This window comes from Strix uralensis, chromosome Z, assembly GCF_047716275.1.
Source record: "Strix uralensis isolate ZFMK-TIS-50842 chromosome Z, bStrUra1, whole genome shotgun sequence".
In the NCBI taxonomy this organism is placed as follows: Eukaryota; Metazoa; Chordata; class Aves; order Strigiformes; family Strigidae; genus Strix; species Strix uralensis.
The window spans coordinates 91,621,413-91,647,787 of NC_134012.1; the positions used below are offsets into that span (position 1 = coordinate 91,621,413).

The 26,375-nt window shown below is 58.6% G+C and overlaps 1 protein-coding gene and 1 long non-coding RNA gene across 5 annotated transcripts; one reads left to right on the forward strand and one right to left on the reverse strand.

Moving 5' to 3' along the window:
- Positions 1-261: 261 nt before the first annotated feature.
- On the reverse strand, positions 262-16,260 carry DNAJB5 (DnaJ heat shock protein family (Hsp40) member B5). Of its 4 annotated transcripts, XM_074856852.1 has the most exons (5): positions 13,744-13,872; positions 12,536-12,933; positions 9,183-9,427; positions 6,454-7,052; positions 262-2,322 (listed from the first exon to the last, which is right to left on the reverse strand). In XM_074856852.1, exons 2-5 carry the CDS (start codon positions 12,601-12,603, stop codon positions 2,089-2,091), a joined length of 1,146 nt encoding a protein of 381 aa, XP_074712953.1. In that variant the 5' UTR covers positions 12,604-12,933; positions 13,744-13,872; the 3' UTR covers positions 262-2,088. The 4 variants fall into 4 exon arrangements, with proteins under 4 accessions (XP_074712953.1, XP_074712956.1, XP_074712954.1 ...); XM_074856855.1 differs by lacking the exons at positions 12,536-12,933; positions 13,744-13,872 and adding an exon at positions 16,243-16,260; XM_074856853.1 differs by lacking the exon at positions 12,536-12,933 and having other exon boundaries at positions 13,744-13,905.
- A 264-nt stretch (positions 16,261-16,524) lies between these two features.
- LOC141937758 (uncharacterized) lies at positions 16,525-26,375 on the forward strand. Its single transcript, XR_012627058.1, has 3 exons — positions 16,525-16,586; positions 25,668-25,863; positions 25,962-26,375. It is a non-coding gene; the product is annotated as an uncharacterized LOC141937758 (long non-coding RNA).

A 26,375-nucleotide genomic window follows, 5' to 3' on the forward strand; every position in this document is an offset into this window, starting at 1 on the left:
TCGCACTCGCTCCTGTCCCCTCATTATCAGGCCCTGAAGGTCCTGTGCACCAAGTAGACAACCCAAAAGGATTTATTTTTCCCCTCCCTACCAGCCTCAAGGTTCCTGGGTGCCAGGCTGCTTATTTCCTTCTTTATTGGCCTTGAAGGTCCCAGGGATCCCACCAGCCCAGTGTTGACACCCCTGTAACAAGAGCCCCATCCCTGCTGCCTGCGTGAACACAGCACAGCATCTCCCACCACAACACACACTGAGGAAATATATTTTTTAAAATACTTTATTTCTTTTTTCTCTCAATACTGACATTAATAAAAAAAAAAAAAAAAAGAAAAGAAAAAATTACAAAAAACCCCACTATAAAACATTCAGGTCTCATTGAAACCGAGAAAAACAAAGCAGCTTGCATCTGCGCGCTGGCCTGTCTTCTCGCTCGCAGTGTCCACCAGGTTTCTCTACGTCGAACTCCACAGGGACCAGTGGAGGAAACCGGTGGCGTCCCCTCACCAGTTAAACCGGGCGATTAATTAAGCAGCGGCTAACGGGTCTCCTCGCCCCGTATGACACACTATACAGCTGTACACCCAGCCCCTACAGACACCCCACGCTTACCCCCCCGCCCCAAAGGACCCCCCATTTCAAGTCAGTGATTTCTCTTTAAAAAAAAAAAAAAAAAGGGATTCCCGGGGCGGGGGAAATATTTTGGCAGGGGTTTTCTCTGTGGTGCTGTGGTGGAAGAGGAGCCATACAAAGCCAGGTCGAACGCGCCTCCTGCTCCGTAGGAGCCCTTTCTTGGGAAAAAACTGGCACGAGGCAGAGTGGGCCGAGAAAGGTAAGAAATATAAAAATTCTGATGGAAATCCAGAGGTTTTAAAAAAATACAGCATTTAAAAATTAAGCCACCACGCAGATGATTGCCTCATGCACCTCCCAGCTCCACCCTGACACCCAGAAATACCTCCTGAATGAGTCGTCCCTGTAGAAAAATATATACACGCGCCTTTCTCTTCTTATTAAAGTCCCTAAGGTTGACCTAAAATGCTAGTGAAACCCACAGCTCTGCTCACACTTGGCTCTGCTCTTGCACCCAGACTTGTGCTACACACTCTCCCCCCACCCCTGGGCTTTTGATGTTCGTGTGGGTGAACTATCCCCGCCCTGCTCTGTAAAAAGTCAGGGTGCACCACGCCAGGAACCCCAAAATGGGCAGAGAAAAACCCTTACGGAGTTTATCTAACGAGCTCTATATATATGTATTTTAAAAAAAAGTAGCAATGCAAACTCAACACATCTGAACAAGAAAGCTCCACCCTCGGCTTTTCCCCCCTCCTCCTGCTCAGCTGGGGCTCTGAGGGCACCAGGAGAACCCCGGGCAGTGGCAGGAGGCTGGACGGGACCATCCCCATGTGCTCCATCATTTGGCACAGCCGAGGCTGGGTTGTAGGCTTGGCACAGGAGAGTGGACCACGGTCAGACTCGGTACCGTGGTCCCAGGTGAGAAACAGTCCGGCTACGGGGGGGTGGCCACCGCGGGCGAGAGTGATCAGCACCGCGGTACAGCCGGGACCCCGAACAGCAGCAAGTATCAAAGAGAGGAAGAGAAAAACTAACAGCGGGGACACCAGATCCTGCGGAGTCCTATTTACATTGCGCCGGACCCCGACAAGTCCAGCGTCTCGTGGGAAAAGTGGCCTGAAAAGCAGGTGACATAAAAAACCCACAACGTGATGCACCTCCCCAGGCAAAGGGCCCACGCTGCTCGCTTGTGCGAGGTGGAAAAGCTGGACCTCTAGGGAAAAAAAATAAAAAGTTTGGCAGCTGGGAGAGCTGTGATATGGGCAGGACCCTCCCCGCTGCTGGAGTAGAAAACAGGCCAAGAGGGATGGATGGGGAGAGGAATGGATGGGGAGAGGGATGGATAGGGAGAGGGATGGATGGGGGGTGGGTTGGATGGGTATTTTGGGGGAAGGAAAGTGGTGTGAGGGGTTGTTTTTTGCATTTGAAAGTGCTGTGGCACCTCTGCTCTGTGCGGGCCGGGTGCTGCGGCACATATGTTTGGAGTATTGCTGCTTGGAGGAGAGTCCCCGGGCTCTAGGAGCACGGGAGGTGCTGCTTGAGGATTTGTCTTGTCTGGGGAGCTATTCTGTCCGGGAAGCGGATTTTGAACTCCACGATCAAGTCTCCTCGCTGGCTGGGGGCCTTGGGGAAGGGCAGCCCCTCACCACGCAGTCTCTTCACTGTCCCCGGCTTGATGATGTCGTTGCAGGGCAGCGGGATCACGCGCCCGTCGATGGTGGGAATGTTCACGGTGCAGCCACACAAGGCCTGGGGGAAGAAGAGGGGACACACCATCAGACCGGGCTGACACCCCAAAGCATCCCGACGGCCACACCCGCCCTCCCACTGGCCGCTCCCCGGGTTAAACCGCCCAACTCCGTCTGGGTGATGCCCAAGAGTTGATGGGTTGATGTTCAACAGTGCAAGCCCAGGTCTCTACTGGTGCCAGCCCAGTCTAACCACTATGAACTGGGCTGCAGGAGCTGTGCAGGAGAGGGGTGCCCCAGCAGAGGGGTGCCCCAGCCTCATGGTGGGGGGAAAGACCCCCCTCCCCACCTCCTGGGCTCCCCAACAGGCACCACCAGCAAGCATCCAGCCACTCGCAGCAACAGGACAGGCTAAATTTAGCCCCTTCCTGGCCTCGCTGCCCAGCCTTGGGCAGCCAAAAATCCAGCTGAGATCATCAGATGCCGCCGTGGTTCATCAGCTGTCACTCTCCGGAGCCCGGCAGCTCTGCCCGGCGCTGGGGGTTATCTATAGCACAGCCTGCATCCCGTCCCACCCCCGCCAACGGCTCCCAGAAGGTTACACTGGTGTGGGATGGCACTGTGGCCGTGGCACGGCACTGAGCTTTCCTAGAAGATGGGCAGGTCCCTGCCACTGGTCCCTGTTGCAAAGCCAAGAGCTGGTTTTGTGGGTGTCACCCTGTTGTACCCCAGCCCCCCGCATCAGCCGGGGTGGTGGGTGCCGTGGCAGCCGCAAGCCGGCCTGCATTAGCGAGCCATGTGATGCAGGAATGCAGCAAGAAAATCCTTGTGTCCTTAAATAACTCAGACAGCTCTGGCATACACGTGGGCAGGATCGTCTCCAGGCTTTCGGCAAGGGCTGAGGGAGAGGACTGCGGAGCGATGTTTCTGGAAGAAGGGGGGTGGGATTTGCTGAGGGTACAGCCTCGAGCTTCCAGGTGGGGGGCTGGCGCAGGTTCGCCCCTCTGAGCTGGGTCCTGGGGGTCCCAGCTCTCCCAAAACACCCTGCAAAGGGAGGGGAGGAGGATGCAATTGCTGTTTTTGGGGTAGATGGGGTGTCGGATGTTCTGCATTCCCCTCCCCAGGAAAAGCCTCCTCTGGCAGAGCAGCAACAGGCATCAGGAGAAACATCTCTTCCTTTGCACCAGGGCAAAGGGACCCGTGCCGGAGCCAGCTGGGGGGCTCCGGTGAGTGGGGAACAGGAGAGATGGGGCCATCTCCTTGCACAGCTCATCTGCACAGGGTCTCCTCCTGGGAAGGGTGTCCTCCAGGCATGAGCTGTTCTGGCAGCGGGTGCTTGGCTGGATCTCCAGCGCGTTGGGGAGGAACCAAAGGATGATCGTTCCCCAACAATGGATTTCTGCCCCGTGCTCGCCCAAGGATGCTGGAGCCCTCCTGCTCACTGGTACCCACTGCCATGTGCTGCGGAGGGCTGTGTGGGTCCACATGTGTCAGGGAAGGGACATCTCCAGCCACAAAACGGGAAGGAGAACAGGAACTCCCCATGGAAGCACGAGGATGGGGCAGGCAGAGGGATGTGAGCAGGAGTGGGCAGTAACAGCGAAGGCAGACGGGATCTTAATGTTTCCTTCCAAGAGCCAAGATGCAAGAATCCGAGGCAATCGCTCCTCCACCGTATGTCCCTGCTTTTCATTCTTGTTCAACTTCACTGGCATTTGGGAAACTGGTTGCTGAAGTAACACCAGTAACGACGGGAGCTGCCCCGCATCCTAGAAAGAGGCTGGTTTTATCCCTAGGGATGAAATCACCCTGGGTTTGATAGCTGAGCGCTGCGCTGCGAGAGCAGAGCTTTATCTAGGTCAGCGTTAGGTCCTCCTCCGCTCGCAGAGAAGCTGCCGGGGGGGGATGTTGCCACCGGTCGTGTCTCAGCCGGGCGCTGACGCGTGGATGCTTCGAGGAAGGTGATGCCAGGTAAAGGATGCAAAGCGGGTGGCTGCTGAGGGCAGGCGTTACGCCTGTCATTTTAGGAAGGGACACTTCCCCGCAGCCCACAAGTGCCTGGGGAAGCCTTCGTACACCTCTGGCTTCTGCAGTAGCCTGGTGGCAACCAACCCTGCCACTCTGGCTAGGGGGACTCAGCACCCAGTGGGGCTGGGATTTGAGGGGTGGGAGGGCATTGCCTCCCTGGGTTGCTCTCCTGGACTGAGGAGGAGGAGGAGGAAGATGCTCTCCTGAGTGCTCCCAACCCGAGCACCAGGTGGTTTGTTCCCCACGGCAGCAGGGTGCTGGTGAGGAGTCTCCAGCACAGCCACGAGTGGGGTCAGAGCACCCACCGCCTGTCAGGTCTGCCTGCTGGCACTGTGCTGTGCTGCTCTCGTGGCAGGGGAAGGGACTAAAGCTCAGGCTGAAAAAGACAGACTGACAAGGAGGAAGGGTGCAAGGAGAATGCCCAAGGCTATGGCTGTAGGCTCAGGTTCCATTATATACTGAAGTGGTGGCACATGGAGTTGGGGAGCTCCTGGCATCCGCTCGTGCTCCAGAGTGCTTAAGGTACTTCTTCTCATGGAAGATAAAAGCAGCAGAGTATCCCCCTGCCCTGGCAAGCAGCACACTGGGGATGGCAGCCAGGCTGGCAGCTCCCCAGGGATGACCAGCATATTGAGTTTGCAGTGGGTGAGGACAGAGACCAGAAATTCCAGCTCAAAGAAATGAGGAATTTGCCCAGACCAGCAATTTTCCACTTTGTGACTGCATCGTGCAAACCAAACGCATGCACGCCTCGCTCATGGAGACCACAGGTGCCCAGCACCAACACCTCTGGTGCAATAGCACGTGGTGCCGGAGCAGGTTTCTCCACTTGCTGCTCAAAGGGCACCACCAGGCAAGAGTCCTTCCAGCCTAAGCAGTGCATGGATCTGGGCTAATGTGGTCTGGACATCAGCACAGCCAGCCAGGGGTTAACTTTACAGATAGGGGAATGCACAGAAGGAAACATCTGAGATATGGCATGCATGGCTCCATAAATAAGGCAGTCTCTCCCAAGTATTTCTGGAGTGGCCAGGGGAGCCAGCCACTGCAGGAATAAACCTCTGCACTTTGCTCCATGAAGGAAATTCAGCTCCTGAGTCTGCAGGTTAGCTTAAGCTGAGTTTGCTCCAGGAGCACCCAGCTCTGCCTGACCCATGTTGGCTGCTCCTCGCCCCCAGCACACTCGGTCACAACCCCAGCTAGGATGCAGAGGCATCGCAAAGCTCTCCTGACTCGCTGGCACGCTAACGAGCTCACGTTTCCCCGCCTCAGGTCTGGCCCATTGAGCTTATTTCTGTTACATGCATTTGGGAACATAAATCTGTCTTCAGGAAAGGAAAAAAAATCAGTTCATTAAGAAGACAGACAGCATCTACAGTCTGAAAGGAACAGCAATGGCAGCTGCCAAAAATGTCAATGTTAAATGCAGCTGCCAGCTGGGTTTTATTAAAAAGTAGTTATACAGCAGAGGCAGTGAATGGCACATCTTTTACCAGGGTAATCTTTCTATTTTTCTCCCACCTTTGTGCATCTTACTGACTTCAATGCATCCAGCCCCACTGTGACCTCCAGGACTGGCAGCCTGGATGTGTAGGGTTTGGATATTTTATTTGGTTCTTTATCTAGGAAAGCCAGAACCAAGGAAAACAGCTAAAGCATCGCTCAGGGAGGGTGAGGTACCACCTTTCTCAGCGTGAGCCTGCTCTGTCCGTGGGGAGAGGCACCTGGTGCTATCCTGAACAGTAACTAAGCCACAGCAGGCTCAGCTACGAGAACAAGCAGGGACCAGACTCATGCCACCCGACTTGGGTTTTCCCTTGTTCCTACAGAGGATCTGGTCTCTCTTCCATATATGAATACCCTACGCTAAAATAGAAGGACAAGACATATGGGAAAGGGAGAAAATGGATAAATGCCACCTGTATTGGCTCAAGAAGCAAGGCGTGTTCAGCAGGGACTGCAGTACCCATGTCCTACACCCAGCACGGAGGTTGAGCAACTCCAACACCAAGCACGAGTTGGCCTCTGCAATTCTTCTCTGCTGAGGTCTGTGTCTCACGCGACCTACCTGGTCCTTCCTCAGGAGGACTGACTCCCGTCTTGGTCCCATGTGCCACCACCCAGCGCCACTTCCCACCCCGTGGGATTTACCACCCATACCCACCTCTTTAAGACTGATGTTTGCTGTGTAGACCACGTTCGTCCCATCCCTCTTGAAGTGCGGGTGAGGCTTGTCCCTGAGGATGAAGACGATGTCAGCAGGGATGTTGTCCGGGGTGGCGTCCCCTTCTTTGGGGAATGTGATTTTGGTTCCCTCCTTCCAACCCCTTTTGATGACAATGTTTAGGATCTTGTCCTCAGTCCGCGTGGTCCGGCCATCAGCACTGAGCCTCCTGCGTGTGATCTTCATCCTCTTGGTGGAGCCGTGGTAGATCTCTTCCAGGGACACCTTGAGCTCATGGATGATGGGCGGGTCTTGGACCCTCCTCCGCATGTGCAGGGACTCTTGGTGCCGCCGGTGAACACCGTTAATGCCGTTGAAGCCAAAGCGGCCGAAGGCACTGAAAGGGTCATCGTCATCATCGAGATCCATGTCTTCCTGGTCAAAGCCATTGAATATCCGGGAGCGGCTGCTAGCGAAGAAGACGTCGAAAGGGTTGGAGCCTCCGAAGAAGGACGCGAAGGTGGCATGAGGGTCTCCATGGAAGGTGTAGTGGGATGTGTTCCCTGAGCCACCTGAAGAGCCACCTCCAGTTTTGAGACCTGGGAGAGAAGGGGGAAGACGAGTCGTGAATGCTTCCCGCCAGTGGATGCCGCGCCAGGACCACACTTTCCAGCAGGAGTGTGGTCACTGCTAGCACCTCCTGGGGGTGCAGGTCACCCTCTCCAGCCCAGCCACCTGTGAAGAGTGTGGGCCAGGAAGGCACCACCTCAATCTGTGACACACAGTCCTGCCCTTACGCCCAGCAAGTTCAAAATCCATTCAGGTTTTGTCCCTGCTATCCCTACTGAAGTGCTTCTTTGGCTCTCTCCACCCAATTCATGGCCTTTTCATTTAAAACATTTCCTGACCAGCCCATCTCCATTCTTTCCCATGGGCAGGCTCCCTTCTGCCCAAATAGCCCCATCTCTCGGGCTGCACTGACGGCTGCAGTCCAGGAACATCATGTCCTGCAAGTGAGAACAGGCGTTGAGCTCAGCAAGCGACTGTGACTCTGGGTGGCAGAGCAGATGAAGGTCAGCAGATCTCCAGGTCGGCACACAGCTCCCTGCATAGAGACTGTACAAAATGCCTGGTGAGCCCACGGTTTGGATCTTTTGGTAACCATTCCCATGGGAAACTCCCCTGCCAGGTCCCAGGCTGAGCCTTACGTCACTGCAACTCCCCCAAAGTCCCAAGCAGCCAAGTCACACGACAAGTGCCCCCCACAAAGAGGTCACAGATGCTCTGCAAGGCTATTTTTGACCAGGAGGGGCAGGAAGGGTTAAGCCAAGCCTAGCTCAAGGACTATTTTCAGGGCACGAAGGTGACAGTGAAGGGCTATTTCTGACAGGCTGTCCCTCATGCCAGCCCCCCACAGCGAGACATAGGAGGGGGACAAGCACAGACCGGGCAAGTTTGGTGGTCTTTTCTGATCGATGAAGTTCATATTCTGGGTGGGCTGGGGGGCTTTCGCTTCACCTTGCCCACAGCAGCGTGCGGGACCCAAAAGCCCCTCAAAATGCCGATCCCCAAGACACGCTGCTTCAAACAATGGCATCTGATGGGAAACAAAAGGTGGGGGGGCTATGGACCAGTCAAGGAGGGGGATGCTCTTCCCTTTCTCCTTGACTCGCTCTTATTTTAGGTGCCTTCAGGCAATGGGAATTTTGCCAAATCCCTGTCGAGTGCCTGTCTCTAGTCCCTAACAAATCGTACAGCCAGGAGGTTTCACCTTTAATCCCTTGACGCCAGCCTGAGAGGGGTCCAATTTCGGCGTTGCCTCCAGGGAAAGGCTGGTTTGCCACTTGAGACAATCTTTTCTCATTTTACAGGGTGGCAAATCACTGTGCCTGGTGCATCCATCATAGCCCTGACATAACTAACGGGTCAAGAATTAACCCACCACTGGTTAATTCTGCTGATGGCTCCTTAGGGGATGCACCTGCCCACTGGCCCGGCAACAGAAGCTGCCTCTTCCACCCAGCAGCCTGTTCCTGCTAGACCTCCTGCTCTTTTAAGCACCCAAGTCCTGGGCTGATTAATGCAGATGCTATTCGGTGCTCTCCTCGAATGGGGTTGTGCTCTTCCATCTTCGACTAATAAGGCTGCCTGCGGTGGAGCACTCTCCTCCTCCATGCCAACCACCAGACAACAGCAGACGCTTGGTTTCAAAACAAGGACCTATTACTTAAATTGGGAAAAGCTTTGAATCCTGTAGGTCAGCCCGTACCGGAGAGGACAGCACGACCAGTGCCCAAAGGTGGGGGGAGGGGGGGTGGGGTGGAATGTGGGCAAAAGCAGTACTTCTCCGCTGGGATATTTAGATTCATTAAAGGGTTGCTAACGACTTACTCCAGGTATGACCCAGGAGGTGAGCTCCTTCCAATTCCATTGTCTCTGCCAGCTGCCAGGGTTTTGGGGCAGAGGGCAGGGAGAGCCCAGCCATCCAAGGAAACAGGGTGGAGGGCTGGAAAAGTGGAGCAGCCTGGGGAGGAGTGGGATGAGAGGCAATTTCTGGCACCCACGGGGCCTTCACCCTCCCCGATACTGTGGCTGCCAGCCCTGTATCAGCCCCAGGGGCAGGCATGAACCACAGGAACACCTCTGTGTGAAAATGCTCCCTGGCCTATATAAAAACTGATTTAGATCCCACACCCCTGCCTCCAAGCGGGCAGTGCCCATCCCCTTACCTTCCTCCCCATATTGGTCATAAATGGCTCGTTTCTTGGGGTCATTCAGGACATCATAAGCCTCCGCGATCTCCTTGAATTTCTCTTCAGCATTGGGGTCTTTATTCTTATCGGGGTGATACTTCAGGGCCATTTTCCGATAGGCTTTCTTGATTTCATCCTCGTTGGCACCGGTCTGGATGCCCAAAATCTTGTAATAGTCCTTCACCATGACGGCGACGCTGCCGGGAGCCGAGTACTTATTCCTGAAAGCAGAAAGACAGCTCTCCGTAAGGCAAATATGTGGGGCAGCCGGGGACGGGACCGGCACACACTTATTGCGGAGCCGATGCCCCCTGTGTCCCACCGATCAGCAGCACCAGAGCCAGCTTAAGTCCACCAGAGGTCAGAGCCCCGGTGCCAAGATGTGGCCTGGCTGTGGTTTTACCTCCCCGAGCCCCACAGCGTGGACAGGGAGACTCATCTCTGAGGCTGATGAGGAGAGGGAGAACCCGAGCCAGGGACGGCGTTATTATAGGGGCCACGCCACTGCTAACGTCAGGCCAGGACCGTGTCCCTGTTCCGTCCCCCCCACCGCTGAGCCAGGAGGGCTGAGCTATGTCTAAATGTAGCTGCCGGTCCGTGTCTGTTCCCCTCTCTGTTTCTCTCCCAGCTGGGGACCTGGGACCCGAGTCGGGGTGATGACAGCAAGTGTTTGGAGCCTGAAAGCAGCGGCAGGGACCCTGCTGCCGCCTTCACCTTAAAGGAACTTCAAACATTTTGTTCCTGAAAGCAATTGGCATTCAGCTGGAGATAAGCGCCTCCGGCTGTCAGAGCCCTAATTTGTATTTAGCGGAGAGAGAATGAAGCCGTTAGACAGAAACATCTTGTGATGGTGGGAGGGTTTTTTTATTTTTTTGTTTTAAAAAAAACAAAGCAACACTTTCTAGCCTGACTTGCACTCCCTGAGAGCCTTACTGCATCTTGCAGTAAGCCAGAAACACAAGGCTATCTCCCTCCATTGCGTGGGGCCAAGGCCAGGGTCATGCCTATACTAAGGCATGGAAAACCCGCTGGCCGTAATTCATCCTCCAGACACGCCACTGGAGTCACAGAGACCCAGGAAGCAGCTGGTGGAGACCAGGGGGCAGCTCCTCCAGGAGGAGGCTGAGCAAGCCCCACACTCCTCCAAGGACACTTCCTGCTGCTTCCTGATCTTCAGTTATCCGACAGCAAAGTCCCAACGCCCCCGCCGAGCACAGCCTGCCCCCCCGCACCTAACACAGTGCAGCTCAGTGCTTGCTGCTGGCCCTGCTCTTCCCCAGGCGCTGCCCCAGCAGACCCGCTGCTCTCTGCTAAGCCCTCCTGCTCAAGTCCTGCTCCCTGCTACAGTCCAGATTTCACCCCATCCTTGCTCCAAGCGGCCCTGGGCAGCCCCAGCCCATCATGCCCCTCCAGCAGACAGATTTCTGCACGGGGTGTGAGCTTTGGCCCTTTCCTTCACCATCATACAAGTTACCAGATGTTCTCCCCGTATCCTTACTGTATCCATAATCTGCTGGTGGAGGTCACAGAGGGACCCCCCTGTCACAGCAGCTCAGATGAGGGTGGCTGGGCCCCCCTGGGGTGCACGTCCACCGCGCTGCACTGAGTCCCTGGCACACATCCCAAGCATCCGCACTGAGCCCCTGGCATCCATCCCAAGCATCCAAGGCTTGCCTTGGGTCACGCCTCGGGCAATAACCCCTCTACAGCTGGGTAGCTGCTACCACGGCCTGGAAATTGGCCCCATACTTGGCCACCTTGGTCCAAACCACCAGCTTCTGCTCTTTTTTGCCCCATCCACTGATTAGATATTTTGCTGTAGGTGGGGAGGGGGGCTAAGGCAGCCAAGGCACGGTGAGGGGAGATGGGGGTACCCACAGACGCATGTGGCAAGCTGGGGGGGCACAGAAGAGGTGGGAGAAGGTCCCTGGGGGCGTAAAGAGCATCCGACAGCGACAGCGTCTCCCGCGGCAGCTCCTGGATGCCAGCATGTTTCCGTACCAGCTCCTGCGCGCACAGCCGCCGGCAGCACCCAGCCCACGCAGGCGCTGGGGGATGCTCTGCCCCCCACCCGCCTCTGCCTCCCCATCTGCCCTCCCCGCAGGGCTGGGGGCTGCGGGAGATTCTGGGGTGAGCAACTGAGGTGGGGGGGCTGAGAGGTAACCAGCCAATCCCCCCCACCAAAGGTCACCCCAATGCCTCCCTTCGCCAGGGCAGCCTCCAGTGCGGGTCACGGGTTCCCTGCGACCAGCACCAGGACCTGGACCAGGATTTGGCTCATCTGGATGATGCCAACCCTCCTGAAGTGAGGGCAAGCCAGGCAGTGGTGAAAACAACCCCGGCACACCCCGGCCCGAGAGACATGGAGGTGAAAAACCTTTGATTTCTCCCACCAGGAACGACAGCGCCCGGCTCCGACCCCACACAGCCCAATCCGACGGCACCACCGAGACCCCCTCGACCAGCCAAAACCCCACAGCACCTCCCATGAAAATACACCCCGTCCTGACAAAATGCTGCTGCCCCCCGCAACATCTCCGATCTTGACCACGAGGGGTCTTCGGCCAGAGTGGGGATGCGCGCCAGGGACGCTCTCCTGGCCCAGCTTTATCCGGCTGGGCTTGGGGAGGGGGGAATTTCTGTACCGAAATGCATCCCCGTGCTGCGGTTTACCGTGCCGGTGAGGACCAGCCGCTGGCGGGTGACCCGGTGGGTTAAGGCACGCTCCGGAGGCGACACTCGCGTGATGGTGGTAAAACACGACTCTGTCCCCGCAGAGCCTCCCTCCTTCCTTCCCACCTCCTGGGGATCAGCTGCGCCTTGTCACCGCTCTTCTCCCCCTTCTGCTCAGTCATCCTCTCCTGCCTTCCTATTTAACCCCCTAGGGAGCGGAGGGGCGGGGGGGACGACAGGGGTTAAGGCGCTGCAGGGTGGGTTTCAGGCAGGCAAAGTCATTCCTGCATGTCCCCTGGAGAAGCCAAGACCACCTGGCCTTGGAGAAAACAAGCATTCCCCAGTTCTGCCAAGGCAGCTCAGCCTCCATCCTCCTCTTTCAACCACACCAAAAAAAAAAAAAAATTAAATCTTTGTTCCGTCCCCGCACATGACATCAGCCCGTGCAACCGCTGGATGAGTGCACCAGCTGAATAGCAATCGTTTGACATAATCCCTCCGCTTGGCAGTCATCTAAGGGAACCAACCCACCCCGGCAGTGACATCGGGGAGATTTATTTTTTCCCCATCTTGGGGTGCAAGGTCACCGCGGGACGCCAGGGACAGGCACCGATGGTTTACAAGGACGCAAGGTCAAGAGGCAGAAACCCACTTACCGAAACTTTACGAACACATTCAGAGTCCAAGCCGTCATTTTTAAAGGCTCTAGTTTTATTTTAAACATCGCGGTTGTCCGCAGACGCCGGCAGGTGACGTGTGCCCGGCCGGGAGGGCCCGGAGGGTGGCAGGAGGACGGCGGAGAGAAAGGTGCCGGCTCGTGCCGGGGATGCCGCCGCCGCCAAGGGATGCTCTGGTGGCGAGCGTTCCCCTCCACCTCCTCCGGCGCACCGAAAAGGCAGCTCCTCGCCAGCCCGGCGGCCACGGTTGGTGGTTGGCTCTGACCTCCGCTCCCAGGACAGCTCCAAAAGGGCTTTGGTGGCGGGCGAAAACGTGGTGCTGCCGGGGAGCTGCCGTCCTTTGTGCGTTTCCCAGCCACGCGAGGAGGGGGGGGACCCTTCAATGGAGTCGTTTGCTGAGCTGTAATTTTCCTTTTAATTGGTTTCTCGACGCTTTCTCGCTAAGCCGACGGATTAAGACACTTCTGCTGTCAGCTCCGGCATCCTCCCTCCCCGCTGCCTGCCGCAAGGCGCCCGGCCGCCCCGTTACCGTCACGTCCCCCGCGCAGCCCCCGCCGAGAAGCAGGGAGAGCAGCCAGGAGCCCCCCCAGCGTCCCCAGAAACGACTTTGCTGACGCCCGGGGCTGTGCACCCGCCAGGCGAATCGGGGAAGGAGAAAAGTAGGGCGGCGGTGATGTGGGGGGGGAAACCCAAAAGTCACGTTAACCAATTTGCACCTCCCCGGCTTTCCTTCGGATGTGCAGGGGTCCCTGTACGCCCCTCACCGGGCACCTGCATCGGTCCCCCAGCAGAAGGGGTCCGCCAGCCACATTCCCACCCAGCAACCGGGGCTCCCCCCGCCGCAGCCAGGCACCGGCACGGTGCCTCCTCCAAGCCCGGCGGCGCAAAACCTACTTCTGAGAAGTCACCTTCAGGTGATCCAAGAAAATTCAATGCCACCACGTCCCCCCGCCCCGGGTCCGTCACCGTCCCTCGAAGTCCACAAAGAGCATCCTCTCTGGATGCCCCACACTGGAATTGGGCAGCCGTACCGGGATAGCGGCGGGCGGCTCCTGCATCCCCCCCTCGGCGAGCAAAACGCTGGGCAGGCGACAGCCTCCATCCCGCTTGCGTCCCCAGGGGCTGGGGGGTCCGGTGGCTCGCGGGGCACCGAGCGCCGGGGTGGGTGAGCCGGGGTGGGTGCGTACCTCTCGGCGCGGCTCCAGAAGAGCAGGATGGCCGGCATGGCAGCGTATCCTGGGTTTGGTCAGGGAGCTGGAGGGGATCTCGTCGTGCCGGGGCAAGCAGAGCCACCCGTGCCCGTGCCGGCTGGCAACCGAAGGCAACCAGGCAGCAATGTCATGACTACCCGCAATGAATCATCCCCTCCCCGGGCCCCCACACGCACCGCCCGCCTCCCCCTCCCCACCGACAGCCCCACTGGGGTGCCGGCACCTGCGTGGGGACGGGGTTAACCCTCCCCTCGCTGTCTCTGCCGGCACAGCCCCCGCTGCCAGCCCCGCCGGCTGCTGCCTCCTGCGTGGGGACGGGTCAAGACCCCCTCAAGGTCTCCCTATATAGGGTCCCCCCCCTTTGCCATGCCCACAGGGTGCTGCCTCCTGCGTGGGGACGGGGTCAAGCCCCACTCGCTATGCCCCCGGACAGGATCCCCCACTTCCAGCCCTACAGGGTGCTGGCTGCTGGGTGGGGATGGGATCAAGCCCCCCTTGCTGCCTCCCCATAGAGGACCCCCCTTTCCAGCACCACTGGGGCGCTCACACTAGTGTGGGGATAGGGTCAAGCCCCCCCTCAACGTCTTTCCATATAGGGTCCCCCATTTCCAGTCCTATGGGGCGCTGGCTCATGGGTGGGGATGGGGTCAAGCCTAAACCCCCCAGCATCTCCCCATATCAGATTCCCCCTTTCCAGCCCCAGTGGGGAGCTCACAGTGGTGTGGGGACAGGGTCAAGCCCCCCAGTGTCTCCCCAAGTAGGGTCCCCCCTTTCCAGCCCCACTGGGGTACTCACACTGGTGTGGGGATGGGGTTAAGCACAACCACCCCCCCCCAAACCTCAACACTCCCACATGTGGTGCCCCATTTTAGGGGTGCCCCACTGAGGGGCTCAGTGAGGAGCTGTCACCTGCATGGGGAGGGGTTCACCCCCCCCACCCCCCAGCTCACGGCCCCACCAGGGTGCCTGCCCCTGCCTGGGGTGACCCCTCAGCACCCCTTCAGCCCTAGTGTCTGCGCCTAGGGGAAAGCGGGTTAACCCTTTCCTCCTCACCGCCAGCTGTCCTGGAGGACACTGTCACCTCGACTGGGGACAGGGGTTAACCCCTTCCTTGCTGCTCCCTCTGACCCCATTACTGTCACCTGGAGAGACTCGGGGCGGGGTGGGGGGGGTACCTACTTCCTCATCAGCCAGTTCAGCTGCACTGGGATACACTGGTACCCCCAACTGGGGGGGTGGGGGGGTGGTATTAACCCCTTCCTGGCCACACCACACAGGTCCAACAGGGCACATTGTTTCCTCCAAAGTGGGAGGGGTAGGAGGGGTTAACCCTCACCTCACCACCCTCTCCAGCCCCACAGGTTGTACTACAGCCCCACGGAGGGGGTGGGGGGGGGTGGGGGTTAACCCCTTTCTTCCAGCCCCACTTGGATGCACTGTTACTGTTAAGGGGCAGGGGGGTTAACCCCTTCCTCCCACCCCCTTCAGATCCACAGGGACACGCAGTCACTAGGCAGGGCAGAGCAGTTAACCCTGACCCACAGCCCCACCAGGAAACCCTGTCAGCCCACAGGGGCAGAGCCACCAACCCCGCCTTCAGCCCCACAGGGACACCATGTCACCCCATGGGTGCAACGGCGCTAGTGGCTGGCCTCTGTTCCTCACACATGTAGGGGCAGAGGGGCAAACCTCCCCTTCCCTGCCCCATAGCAACACCCTGCCACCCCATGGGGTGGGGGGCTGAACTGCCAGCCCCACAGCAACATCCTGTCACCTCATAGGGAAGAGGGACTGAACCCCCCAGCCCCACAGGGACACTCTGTCACCACACAGGGAAGGGGGACTGAGCCCCCCAGCCCCACAGGGACACTCTGTCACCACACAGGGAAGGGGGACCGAGCCCCCCAGCCCCACAGGGACACTCTGTCAACCCAATGGGAAGGGGGACTGAGTGCCTCAGTCCCACAGAGACACTGTCAACCCCCAGGGAAGGGGGACTGAGCCCCCCAGCCCCACAGCAACATCCTGTCACCCCATGGGGTGGGGGGACTGACCCCCCCAGCCCCATAGCAACACCCTGTCACCCCATAGGGAAAAGGGACTGAGCCCCTCAGCCCCACAGGGACACTCTGTCACACTGTGGGCCAGAAGAACTGATCCCCCCAGCAAGACCTTATCACCCCATGAGGCGGCGGGACTGACCTCCCCAGCCCCACTGGGACACTCTGTCACCCGACAGGGAAGGGGGACTGACCCCCCCCAGCCCCACAGCAACACCCTGTCACCCCACGGGGCGGGGGGACTGACACCCCATCCCCCCCCAGGGACACTCTGTCACCGTAGGGGGCGGAGGGGCCGCGCCCCCGCTCCCACCGGGAGGCCGGCACCGGCACCGGCGCCGTGGGGGGGTGTGTGGGGCGGCGGTGTGGGGCAGCGCGGTGGGGCAGGGCCGCCGCCGCCGCCCCCGGCACTCACCGCTCGCGCTGTCCCGGGGCGCCGCGCGCTCGCTGAGCCGCCCCCGCCCCCGCCCCCTTGGTCGCCACGTCAGGGGAGTCCCGCCCGCGCGTGCCCCGCCCCGTTGGGCCGGCAGGGTGTCCGTCGCCGCGCTGCGCCGCGCTCATTGGCTGTCGTGAGGCGCGGGGGGTGGGCGGGAAGGCGGGGCGAAGGACGAGGGCCTCGCCTCTGCCCGCCTGCCTCGCCCCACCTCCCCACCGCGGCCTTCTATTGGTCAGTTCAAGCCGGCACCGCCCCCTCGGCGCTCTCTCATTGGCCGGGCTCTCGTTTGTAGCGGCGGGATCCCCGGGGGAATCTTCTGGAAGGTTGTGACGTCATCGGGGCGCCGCGCGTTAAGCCCTTCCCCCCCTCAGCACCACCCCCCAAGGGGGACCGGGACGGCGGCTGCGGGGTCGGGGGCGGCCTCGCAGGGCCGGTGTCCGTGTGAGGGGGTCGCAGGCGGCGGGGCCCGCCGGGGCGAGACCTGCGGGGGGCCCGGCAGCCCAGGCTGGTGCGGGGGGCGGCGAGGCCGCAGGCAGGGCCGGGGCGGTGCGGGGGGGGCGGGGAGTGGTGGGGCCGGGTGGTGCTCGCCCGGCCTCGTCCCCGACCCCGCGGGGTTGCTGGGAGCGGCTGCGCGGGAGGGTGATGGCCTGCAGGGAGGGAGGCGCTTGTCCCCCGGGCCTGGTGCGAGGTGTGCACGGAGCCCTTGGGTGCTAAGGTGGCACCCTGCTTCACGGGGGGCTGGCCGGGAGGGGAGGGAGAACGAGACGCCAGGGACTGGCAGGAGGATGTCCGATGACCGGGATATGTGTGGGTGCCTGATGGGGATGATGGGGTGGCGTGTGCTCGCCAGGGACAGTGCATACCCCGGATCAAACACCCAAAATGACTGGGCCAGTGGTCCTGCAGCTTCCCTGTCTGAGGATCGGCTGAGGTGCTTCAGCCCTGGGAGGGTGTGAGGGCTTGCCATGGGGTACGCTTTTTCATCAGGAAAAAGCCATCAGACCCCAAAGCCTGGGTCCTGTGTGTGAGGCTTAGGAGTCTGTTTAAAACAGCACCTGATCTGTTCATCTTGGTGCTTCCCAACTCTGCAGCAGGGAAGCCCTGAGTGCTGTCCCTCTGCAAACCCCATCACGTGTCCCCTTCCAAAGGGAGCATGTGGGCTTTTGCCATGTGAGTCTCTCCCATGATCCTTCATCTCAGCCAGGACTTGACCTGAAGTGAGGTAGGCTTCTGGTCAGAGGAGCTGTCTAGACCCAGGATTTTGTCTTAGGAAACATGCATGTCTCATGAAACAAGCCTGTCTCTTGCCCCCATGAAGGTACCATGTTGGTGCAGTGATGATCCCTCTCAGGACAGTGTCCTGCCTGCAGACCTGTCCCAAGACCAAGGCAGGGAAGCAGCTGGTCCCATGGGTGCTGCAGCTCATGGGTGAAGTTGAAGCGGTGATGTGAACAGTGCAGGCTGTTAATATGACGTTTGTCATGAATAGAGGGTGCTTTTGTAATCCTCAGTACACTTCTGCTTGCTGAGGATGTGTTTGAACAGGGTGTTTTGGAGTAACTTCTGGGTTCATGGCTTGTCTGTCCCCTGTGGTTTGGTCACAGCATTGTTTTCCCCGTCCTTTCCTGCAGTGAGGTCTCTGACTCTCTGGGGCAGGGTGTGAGCAGCCACCTGGCCTCCTCCTTTCCCCCCATGAACTGTTGATGGAGCCTCTCCAAGCTGAGGGAGCCAGAGTTTTCACTGTACTCCCTTCACAGCGGCTGAGTCATCGTGATATTAAACCAGCACTTACTGTTACCCATCTATTTCGCTGTCTGTGTGTTCAGCTGGCCACGTACCCCCGGCGGGGGGGGCTCGTGCTGCTTGTCCCGCGCCATGCCAATGCCCTGGCCTTGCAAATGCTTTTTATTTCGGCCTTTCATTGCCGGGGGCATTGGAGGCCCCAGAGTGGGGAAGCTGGCGCTGGCCATCCCTGTGCTCACAAATGATCTGCTTGGTGTGCAGCCTGCCTGGGGACAAACAAGGGCTTTGGTCCAGGGGCTGGATGCGGCCCCTCTGCCGCTGAAAGCTGGGCAGGAGCAGGGTCAGGGCAGACCACAGCCTCCTTCCCAGGGCGCAGCAAGTGTCTTAACCAAAACTGCTCCTCCTTCGCAGCCCGTCTGCCTGCCGGCACATCCGCACCCTTTTAAAGACACGCCGGGGAAAGTGCAGGGAGGGGTGGCAGGAATAATTAAAGGTATGAAGCCGTTTCCATAGAAGGAACAATTACATAAACTGGCTCTCTTCCGTCTGGGGGAAGAAATGACTGAGGGAGGCGTGACGGGGAATAATAAAATCCTGTGCAGCAGGGGGAAGGTGAGCAGCGAAGGGTTGCTTGAGTTCCCATAACAGGGCATCTCAACATCTCATCCCATAACAGTGTGGGAAGAGGCAGCGGCCCCTCAGGGGCAGTTTGTGATTAACCTGTGGAAATGGTGGCCTTGGGTGGAGGAACGGAGGGTCAAAAGGCAATTAAGCAAATTCCTGAAAAGAGAAATCCATCAGGGCTGGTGAGCCCAGTGACGGTGCTTCTGGTGTGGGAAATCCCCAGGCTGCAGGAGTAAGCAGCGTGGTGTGTTCCTCTGGAGCTTCAGCTCTTCCTGAGGCTTTGGCTGTGGGTCTCTGTCCCAGTGAGGATGGGGAGGTGGGGGACTGGTTTTTCTGTTGAAACATCATTACTGAGTGTCTGAAGGTCGGAGCAGTGGATGAGGCCATCAAGGTCTACAACCTCCTGCCCGAGTGCCAGCTGCGAAGCGTGTTCCTGGTGGGCGCCATACCGCTGAGACCTTTTTCCCCGTCACTGCCACCACCTCCTCCGAGCTGGATCTGGATCTCCCCATGGCAGAGCAGATGGGCAGGAGCGAGGGCATGATCCTGCGCGCAGGAGAGCGCTGGCTCCCTCTCAGACTCCCCCGCTCAGCGCGGCACGGGGAAGTCTGGGGACTGTGCCTGGGTGAGCTGGGGAGATGCATCTGAGGACACTGGGCTTGGCAGCAGCGGGGTTTGTACTCCGTTCTCCACGGCGAGAGCAGTGCCCACGCATTCGGTGCTGTCTTTCCTTCCTGCCTGTTCCCATCCTTGGAGATGCCACCCGCATTTTCCAGCACCCTGAGCTGCAGGATGAGGAAAGGGCTGCAAGAAAAAAAAAATCTGTGCCCAGGGTTTTTTTGTTGGATTAACACCTGCTGTGGTCTGAGGTTGATGCATCTCCAAGTTGGTGCTGGTGGGTCACCATCCAGGTCAGGCCTGGGTCTTAGTTCCTGCTGAAACTGCTGCCTGTGCAGGCGAGCCCTGTCTTGAGGACATGGGGACCGTCTTCCTCAGGGCTCATCCAGCCCCTGGCATGTCCCCTGAGGAGGAAACCACCAAACCCGAGTGCCTCTCACCAGCTCCCAGTCACCCTGAACTTCGTTGGTAGCCCCAGCATGAGGGACTTGTGCCTGCCTAGCTCTGAGCGTGGGGTAATCTGGATAGGAATGGTCCCCAGGTGGCATTGTGCTCCAGGCAGAGCCAGCCACGAGGTCAGAGTGGGCTGTACCGTGCTTTACCCAGGCTGGCCTTGAAAACCCCGGATGCAACAGTGCTGAAAGAGCTTGTTCCAGAAGCATCTCCCACGTCCCTGTGCCTCTGTGTCTTCCTGGACCCTGCCTGGTCTGCAAGGGCATGCGGGAGGAAGGGGGTGGAAGCCACTTTTAGCCGTAACAATGGTGTTTGGTTCGTTCTCCCCAGTTGGGGCTGAGGCTGCCGGCCGCTGCCTCCCCCCTGCCAGTGCGTTGCCGGCGGCAGCGGAGCCGGCCGCTCCGCTCAGCGCTCTGCACCTGCGGGGGTGGCATAATGAGCTGTGTCCTTGTCTCAACCTGCCGCTTCCTCTCCCGGCAGTGTCTGTGCTGCCAGCTGGGTTATTTTTTCTTTTTCCCTTTTTTTTTTTTTTTTTTTTCCTTCCTGCCTCTATTCTCAAGTGGTTCCCAGCCGGTGCTGGCATGCAGCCCTCACCGGAGACCGCCTCCTGGGCTGACCTTTGCAAACCCCCTCAGATGAGCACGCTGGGGCTCTCCTGCCACCCATGTTGGGCACACAGGGGAGATGCGAGCAGCTCTGCATGGCAGTGGGCAGTGGAGCATGGGAGGACTTGGTCCTCTCCAGGCCCCCACTGTCCCCACCTGTGCTCAGGCTCTGCTGGAGTGGCCAAAACCTGAGGGCAAGAGTGTGTGGGAGGAAAGGGCAGTGTAGGGGATGCCGCAGTGCTTTTTTGGGGCAGAGCCTGGGGATGAGCAAGATTCCACCAGGCAAATCCTGCCTCTGGACACCTTGGTTTGGCCTGACCTACCCTGCTGGCTCCGACTCTGAAACACCAACGCACAGGTCTAAACTGGGCATGCAGAGTGTGTGGGCTGCAAAAGCCCCTCCTGGGAGCCATCCTCTGCAAACCCACAGTCTGAGTAGGTGAAAGAAGAGAGGCTGTGTCCTCACCCCAACTTGTGAATGCTGGAGCGCAGCGAGTTGTCCTGGGTTGCTGTAGGAATCAGCAGCAGGCATGGGACTTGAATCCCTGGTGAGGCAGGGCGATGGCAGCTGAGAGCGGGCAGCACCCCTGCAGCCCCTGGCTCCTTCCTACCCACCCGTGACCTCATGCGTCCCCTGGAAAGGAGGCCAGCAGTGCTGGGGAGCCCAAATAGCGTCAGTCGCCCCTGGGGACCTGTGTGCACGTGGAGCACAGGCGCTGAAGTTTGGCTTGGCTCCATTTCAGCTTCCAGTCTTTGCTCTGCTTTCTTCTGTAGCACTTCATGGTTTCTCTCGGGGACAGCTCTCTCCAAGTTACATTTTTAACCAAGTTATCTCTAGTCTGCATTTGGGTGCCAAGCACACTGAGCTCTTCTAGTCTCTCCAGCCGCCCCATCATTTGGGGAATTTTGGCCTTGAAACACATCCTGAGTCCCTGCTTTCCAGGGTGGGGGCATCACCCGTGGTTCCCAGCAGGGATGCTGTCCCTGAAGGTCACAGCTGGAGGTGGGTGGTGAATGGGCTGGAGACAAACCCTACTGCATCTATTGGGAGTGTGTCCATCTGATGCTTTTCCTTTTGCAGATCTGCCTGGCATCTAATCCTTAATTTGCCAAATGAGCCGACAGTGGCAAGATGCAATGGGTTCATCAGAACACAAAGTGGTACCCTTTGTTCGAAGGGTAGGACTGCTGCAGGAAGCATAATACCTGTTGCTACCATATCTGTGACCTCTAAAAAATAAGAAAAATGACCTGGGGGTTGTCTGGCGAGGAGAGTTTTCTGAAAGAACAGGCTTATTTCCCTTTATTCTGATCTTGCCTCTCCTCCACTGTTCCCAAACTCTGTGACTGCCCTGGCCTGGTGGCAGGTGGAGGTCAGAGGGATGCAGGCAGTGTTATGCTAGGGGCAGAAGACTCCACTGGTGCTGCTGCGGTGCCAGGCTGCCTCCCTCCCTACCCATAGCTGGTAACTACTAACCCCTCTGATTTTGCTGCGTCCTGAGCATCCCATCTCCTTGATCCAGTGGGATTAGGGATGGTGGGTGGGTAAAGCCATAAAGACCCCTGTACAGAAGGAGAAGGGAAAGGAGGAAGATTTCCAAGCACCCCCTCTGGAGTGCTGGAGGATGCTGAGATGCCCCAGTCTCGTCTTTGCAAGCAAGTGGAGACATGTGGGGGCTGCCTGGCCCTGGGCATCTCTGCTCAATCTCATGGGGCTTTGTGGTTTCCAGCCCTTGGCCCTGCTGTATGGCACTGTGCCAGTCCTGTGGTGGCTCTGTGGATCTCCAGGTTGCTGCCTGCTGCTGGCAGGGAACAGCCTTGCCTGGAGGTTTTTTTCATCAGGAGCCTGAGACACCAGCCGGTGTAGAAGTTGAACTGGGAGGGGATGTGGTAGTGAGTGAGCTGGGAATGCTGGCAGGGACTGGCTGAGCATCTGGTGCTCTGGCTGGAGGCTGGAGCAAGGATGTTTTTCCTCTCTGCCCATTTCTTGCTCGGAGGCAGAGTATGGGGAGATGGGGCAGTGGGTGCAGGTGGTATATGAAGTGGCCAGTGGTTAACAGTGCGTTATGGATCACCATCTGCAAGTCAAGCAGCTTTCTCGTGTGTCTCTGGACCAGAGGGCAGTCCTTGGAGGTTTCTGTTTTATTTGATCTCTCTGGGTGCCTGTCACTGTAGTATTGGGAACATTCATCCCCTCCTGCCTGGGGGAGACATCTGTGGTGGCTGCTCTGTGCATGTTTTTTTGCCAGATGTGTTGCTCCTTGAGGAAGGAAGATTCATCTTTCCCAGGCGGCCTCAAAGGCATCCACTGACCTGCTGTCCTGCTCCTCCTGTGCTTGCTCAGGATGAAAGGGGGCTCCTGCTTGTCACCTGCATCACTTGCCACATCCCCTTGAGGGGACATCCCGAGAACAGAGCGCCTTGAGTTCTCCTCTCAAACCAGACCAGTGGACAGGGCAGGGGGTTTGTCTATTCCCCAGCACCCACCAAGGCTTTTCAGTGGCCCCCTGGGCCTAAGGAGTCTGGAGGCCCTGTACAGCTGGCCAGCTGTGGAGTCACATCTGGATCATTGAGGCTCTGATTCCCAAAGCCATGCCCTGTTGCCCATGGTGAAGACTGCAGAGAGGATTCATCCTGGCATGCAGTGCCCAGAGCTGCTGCAAGGCACCAAGATAAAGTTGGCTGTGGTTGTTTCCAGCTGTACCATCACAAAGAAAATACATATGAGACTGGTTGGGGATGGTGGTGGGTTACAGTGAAAGCAAGACTTGGCAAACACCACCCTCCAATTTGCTGGAAGAGAGCGAGGAAAGAGGGAAAAGTTACAGTGCTGCGTAATTAGGGAGCAAATGAGGAGACCAGCAGCGTCTCCGCATGAGAAGGGGCTGGAAGAATTAACGCTTAAGAAAATAAAGCCCCAAACTAATTCTCTGCTTTGCTTCAGTAAGGGCAGCGGCACTGAATGTACAGCCCAAAGGAGGGTGGGGAGTGGGAGGGAGGCGGGGAGGAGAGATTGCTACTGCTGGAGGGGAACAAAAACACAGGGCATTCAATGTGTTGGGCTCGGGGAGAGGGGCTGAGCTGCACCCCAGGCCCCGGCTTGCTGCCGCACGCTGTGACGGTGGCAGGGCTCCTCTTTGGCAAACTGCCGTCTTTAAAGCATTGCTCAGGCTGGAGCGGTATTGAAGGACCTGTGTTCGTGAAGGAGGAAAAGCAATCTGGGGCAGATCAAGCCCCTGTGTCTGGTCCCAAATTCTAGATGAGGTTGAGGAAAAATAAGAATATTCAAGGTCAAATGGGAAGAGGAGCCACTGAGGGGGCGGGTAGGGACAGGGTGCAGGGCTGTTGTGGGCGCTGATGCTTTTGCTTCCTCGAGTCCTGTGATCCAGTGCCTGCATCCCTGGGTCATGCCAGTGTGGGCAGCAGTCCCCACTGCAAGAAATCCTCCCTGTCCAATGCAGACGTCGGCCTTCGGCAGTGATTAGAGGGGGCAACTGAGCTGGGCGCCCATGCCACAGGTCCTGGGGTACCTTCAGGTACATCAGCATTTCCCTCCTGTACAAGGGGAGCGAGAATAGGACTGGGGGTATGTCCTGACAGCTGACCACCCTGGATGCTAGGGTCGAGAAAAGGGGCCCTGACCATGGCGCAGTGCCATGCTCACGGGTTCTGCACATGCCGTGCCGGCTGCTGCCGCTGCACCACGGCTTGGTGCTGCTGGGAGGCTGCCAGGTGAGGGGGCGGGGGGTGGAGATGGGATGTTTTCTCGGGCACCTTTAAAAAAAGAAGTTGTTCTAGGAAAAGAAATGAGCTGAATCCGCTCCATCTCCCTGCTCGGTGCGGTGGCTTGTCCCACACTCGGCTGGAGTTACGTCAGGACGTGCTGGCAAAGCGGGGTCACGCCGGGGCGCAGGCAGGCAGGCTGTAGGCAGGCTGTAGGCATTGCATTGCTCTGCCCCCACTGCTGCCTGACCGTGCCTGTGTGTGTCCTGTGTGCACTGAACCCCCAAATGGGGTCTGCAGAGCCGTGCATCACGCAGCGCACCAGGCGTGTGCACACACGTGCGGGCACGTGTTGCGTCTGCCCAGGGTTGCACGCAGGTGTGTGCTGTGAGCCTGGGCATCCCCGGGGAACGTTGGACAGGTGACAACCCCAGGCCAGACCTTCCAGCTTAGAAATGGAGGTTTCTGTCTGTGCACATCCCGTGTGGATGTGTCACAGGGCATTCACATATTACATACCGTGCACGTACGTGTCCCCCATGCCATGCATGTGCCATGCTCTGCACAGGTCTTGCCAGATCCTGCTGAAGGTTTTGGGAATGGAGTGACCTGGCCACGATGAGGGGTTTGTGCTACAGCAGCATCCCCTGTAGAAGGGTCTTCTCTGAGCCATGGGGGTGAACGCAGCTGGGAGTGCTTATGTGTGTGTGTGTGTGTGCGCTAAGGAGCCACCTCCTGCGTGAGAATCTCTGGATTTGGGACCAAAAAGTGGCAGGGGAGCTTTCCCCCACCCTGGGGCACATGGGTCACCCCATCACGCCATGAAGGGGGGTTGCACGCCAAATTTGCTCCAACCAGGGTTCCCCACCTGCAGGGCTAGGGTTGGCGTGGAGGGACACGCATGGGTGCAGACTGTGCTTGCATTTCAGATCAAGTGGTGAAGAAGGTAGCTGGGGGGGGTGGGGGGGGTGGGGTGGGGTGTTAGATTCCTGGAGGCAATAGGGGTGGGCGCACGCGTCTGCCGCACATGCCTCCCCGCGTGTAAGTTTGCAAGTACGGGCACAGCTTCCGGAGAGGGTGAATGAATGAGGCAATTCACTATTTCAGCACTGGCTCTGGAGAGGCTTTTCCTTTAGAGGCAGGCGTGCGCCGGCGCGTGGGCTCCTGCCTGCGTATGCGTGTGGGCTCCTGCCTGCGTGTGCAGGTGGGCGTCGAGGGGGCTTCGGGAGATGTTTGCCACGTCAGGGAATTCACTCTGGGGGCTGGTGTGCGCCCCCACCGTGCTCGCTGCCTTGTCTGCTTGGCGCAGCGTTGTGTAACTTCCGATGCCCCCACCGGATCTCCTTTCCCGGCACAGGGGTATGCTCTGGCTGCCCTCCCTGCCCGGTGTTGGGGAGACATCCCCCTGGCCAAACGGGGTGAGGAGGGTAGCCTCAACGTACCCCCTACCCGGGGATGCCAGTGCTGCTCCTCCCCACCACAGGGAGGGCTGGCCCTAAGCGGCAAGCCTGCTCTGGCAGATGGAGGGACTGGCTGCAGGAAAAAGCCTTTGACAGCCAAAACCCACAGGAACCCTTTTCCTGGGTCTCACAGATTTATGCCTTTCTAACGATTTTTTTTTTTTTTTCTCTGGGAGAGGTAAGGGGTGTATTGGTCTCCCCTCACAGGGGACCCACAAGGAACATCCGTGTGCTGCTGTGGCTCCCTGGATGCCAGGACCTGTGAGACCAGGGCTGAGACACAGCAACTCATCTCATGCAGTGCTGGGAAGTGGGGAGAGAAGGAGGTGAGGCTGGCCAAGGCTGTCAAGCCCAGCACCCACAGCCCATTGGAGGTACCCAGGGGGAACGGGGCAGCTTTGCTGCTTTGGGAAGCAGAGGGACAGCCAGGGCAAGGGATGTCCGCCTAACATTTTTGTCTCTCCACCGGCAGCCGCGTTGCCATGCCAGTACTGCCGTTTCCATGCCAGTACAGCTGTTTCCATGCTGGTACTGCCGTTGCCAGGCTACGCCGAGGGTGTTGGAAGAGGATGTCAGGTTGCTTTGAGGATGAGAAGACAGGAGATGAAGCCGGGGTGATGCTGTGGCCTCTGAATCCCACCTTTCTGCCAGCCCAGGGATCTGCTGGGCACGGGCCGGCTCAGAGGGGACCAGGTGGTGACAGAGGTGTCACTGCCCATGGGACCTGGCGTGACGGGTGGAGGTCCCCAGGGCTGGGTCCTGGCAGATCACTGGCATTGCAGTGCTCCCGTGGCATTGCTCAGTGCTCCCCCCACATTGCTCAGTGCTTGGGGTGCTGGAGGGGTGACCTGACAGCAGCCTGGTATGTCCATGGTGGTGTTTTAGC

What these genes read in the sequence shown, in the direction of transcription:
- DNAJB5 (XM_074856852.1), bottom strand. Translation starts at nt 12,603, where the DNA reads ATGTTTAAAATAAAACTAGAGCCTTTAAAAATGACGGCTTGGACTCTG. An exon ending in AATGTGTTCGTAAAGTTTCG is followed by an intron (nt 9,428 to 12,535) that starts GTAAGTGGGTTT and finishes TTCTGCTTTCAG; the next exon opens with GAATAAGTACTCGGCTCCCG. An exon ending in CAAACATCAGTCTTAAAGAG is followed by an intron (nt 2,323 to 6,453) that starts GTGGGTATGGGT and finishes TTCTTCCCCCAG; the next exon opens with GCCTTGTGTGGCTGCACCGT.